General features: G+C 49.7%; 1 protein-coding gene across 1 annotated transcript; it reads right to left on the reverse strand.

Annotated features, from left to right (window-relative positions):
- Positions 1 to 414: 414 nt before the first annotated feature.
- Positions 415 to 1,113, reverse strand: CCOS01_17098 (uncharacterized protein; the record flags this gene model as incomplete). Its single annotated transcript, XM_060465232.1, has 3 exons — positions 415 to 720; positions 768 to 991; positions 1,038 to 1,113. The coding sequence occupies 3 exons, from the start codon at positions 1,111 to 1,113 to the stop codon at positions 415 to 417; spliced, it is 606 nt and encodes a 201-aa protein (XP_060304211.1).
- Positions 1,114 to 1,404: the final 291 nt, after the last annotated feature.

Raw genomic sequence — 1,404 nt, forward strand, 5'->3', positions numbered from 1 at the left:
ACAACTGACTTATGGTCCGAACGTGGTCCTTCTTCCTCGACAAAGACGTGATACGCCGCTCTTCGTTTGCTACGGTGATACCTAGCGCGACTGCCCTTCACTTCGCTGGAAACAGGGAATCTGCTAGAAATCCTTGGTCGTGAACGAAGGTACCAGGCGGCCAACAAAGATCAAAGTGATAGTCTCCAGATGTGCAGACACCATGTTGCAAATGGGGAAGGGGATCATCTCACATTGATTCTGGTCGGTGGAGCATTTCTCAAGCGGTAGCAGACGCCTTGTTATTCGACATCACGGCAACTCCCTGAATACCGCGATCTGAACAGTGGCTAACCATTCACCTCTACTTGTGGTGTGCACCGTTCGTCGACGCATCTCGGAGCATGACAGATGAGTTTCGTATTCACGTGTACTTTAGCTAGTGAATGCAGGAGACTTGTTGACGATTCCTTCTGTGACATCCAGAATCTGGGCAAATGCCGAGCGGTGCCGAGAGACCATAGCTTCGAGCAGCTCCAGTTGCTTTTTTGTTTGTTGGAGCTGATTTCGGAGAACTTCACACTCAACGTTGGCGGCCTCGAGCTTGACTGCTGTGTCTGCTTCGGCTTGCTTCTCTCTCCTTGCCGAGTCTTCCATCTCCTGAAGACTGCATCTCAACTGGTCTCTCTCCCCGAGAATTTCTTGTACCTGCGTACGCAAACACTGATTCTCTGCTTCTAACTGGTTCATGTTAGAAAAAGCTAAAGAGGAAGCTAGTAAACTCGTACGACTTGGCTCTCGTCTTCCGCGTCGTCTACGACAGCAGGGATCGCCCAGAATAACGTGCCGATTCCCGCGCAGATCTTCTTATACCCGCCGACTGAATGCGTGCTGAGGTTTTTTTCGAAGAGCGGGGCAATGAAGGGCCGACAATCCCACGCATACAGATCATCTTCTGTCGTCTTGAGGCGTACTTTGGAGTCCTCCACAACAACACCAAGACGCTCGTCAACTAGTCGTTAGTCCAGAGGAAGTCTCAGGGTTACAGAAAGTCTCACAAATGTGTTTGGCGAGTAGGCCCCTGCATTTACTGTTCCACGCTTGGCGTTCAATGTTGCTGGCCTTCGGAGGCATGTCTTTGTCTTTCTGGCATCGAAGTGATGCTCGTATCTAAACAGTGATCGAAATTTTTTGCGTAGAGTTTGAAGTCAAGTTGCTTCTCGAGCCGAGACTCCGAGCGCATGTGTACTTTATCGAAAGCCAGAATAGGCTGTTGCGAGAGGCGCATTTTGGCTTTGGTCATTGACCTAAGTGACGCCAACGTGCCATGTCTAGGCTACGACGTATCATACCTCTTTGTCAATCTCTCAAGTAACTCGAGCTTATCAGACGCCAAAAAGATGATTTGATGATGCTGGAGATCTG

Source organism: Colletotrichum costaricense, assembly GCF_030867565.1.
Source record: "Colletotrichum costaricense strain IMI 309622 chromosome Unknown Scaffold_44.1, whole genome shotgun sequence".
Lineage (NCBI taxonomy): Eukaryota > Fungi > Ascomycota > Sordariomycetes > Glomerellales > Glomerellaceae > Colletotrichum > Colletotrichum costaricense.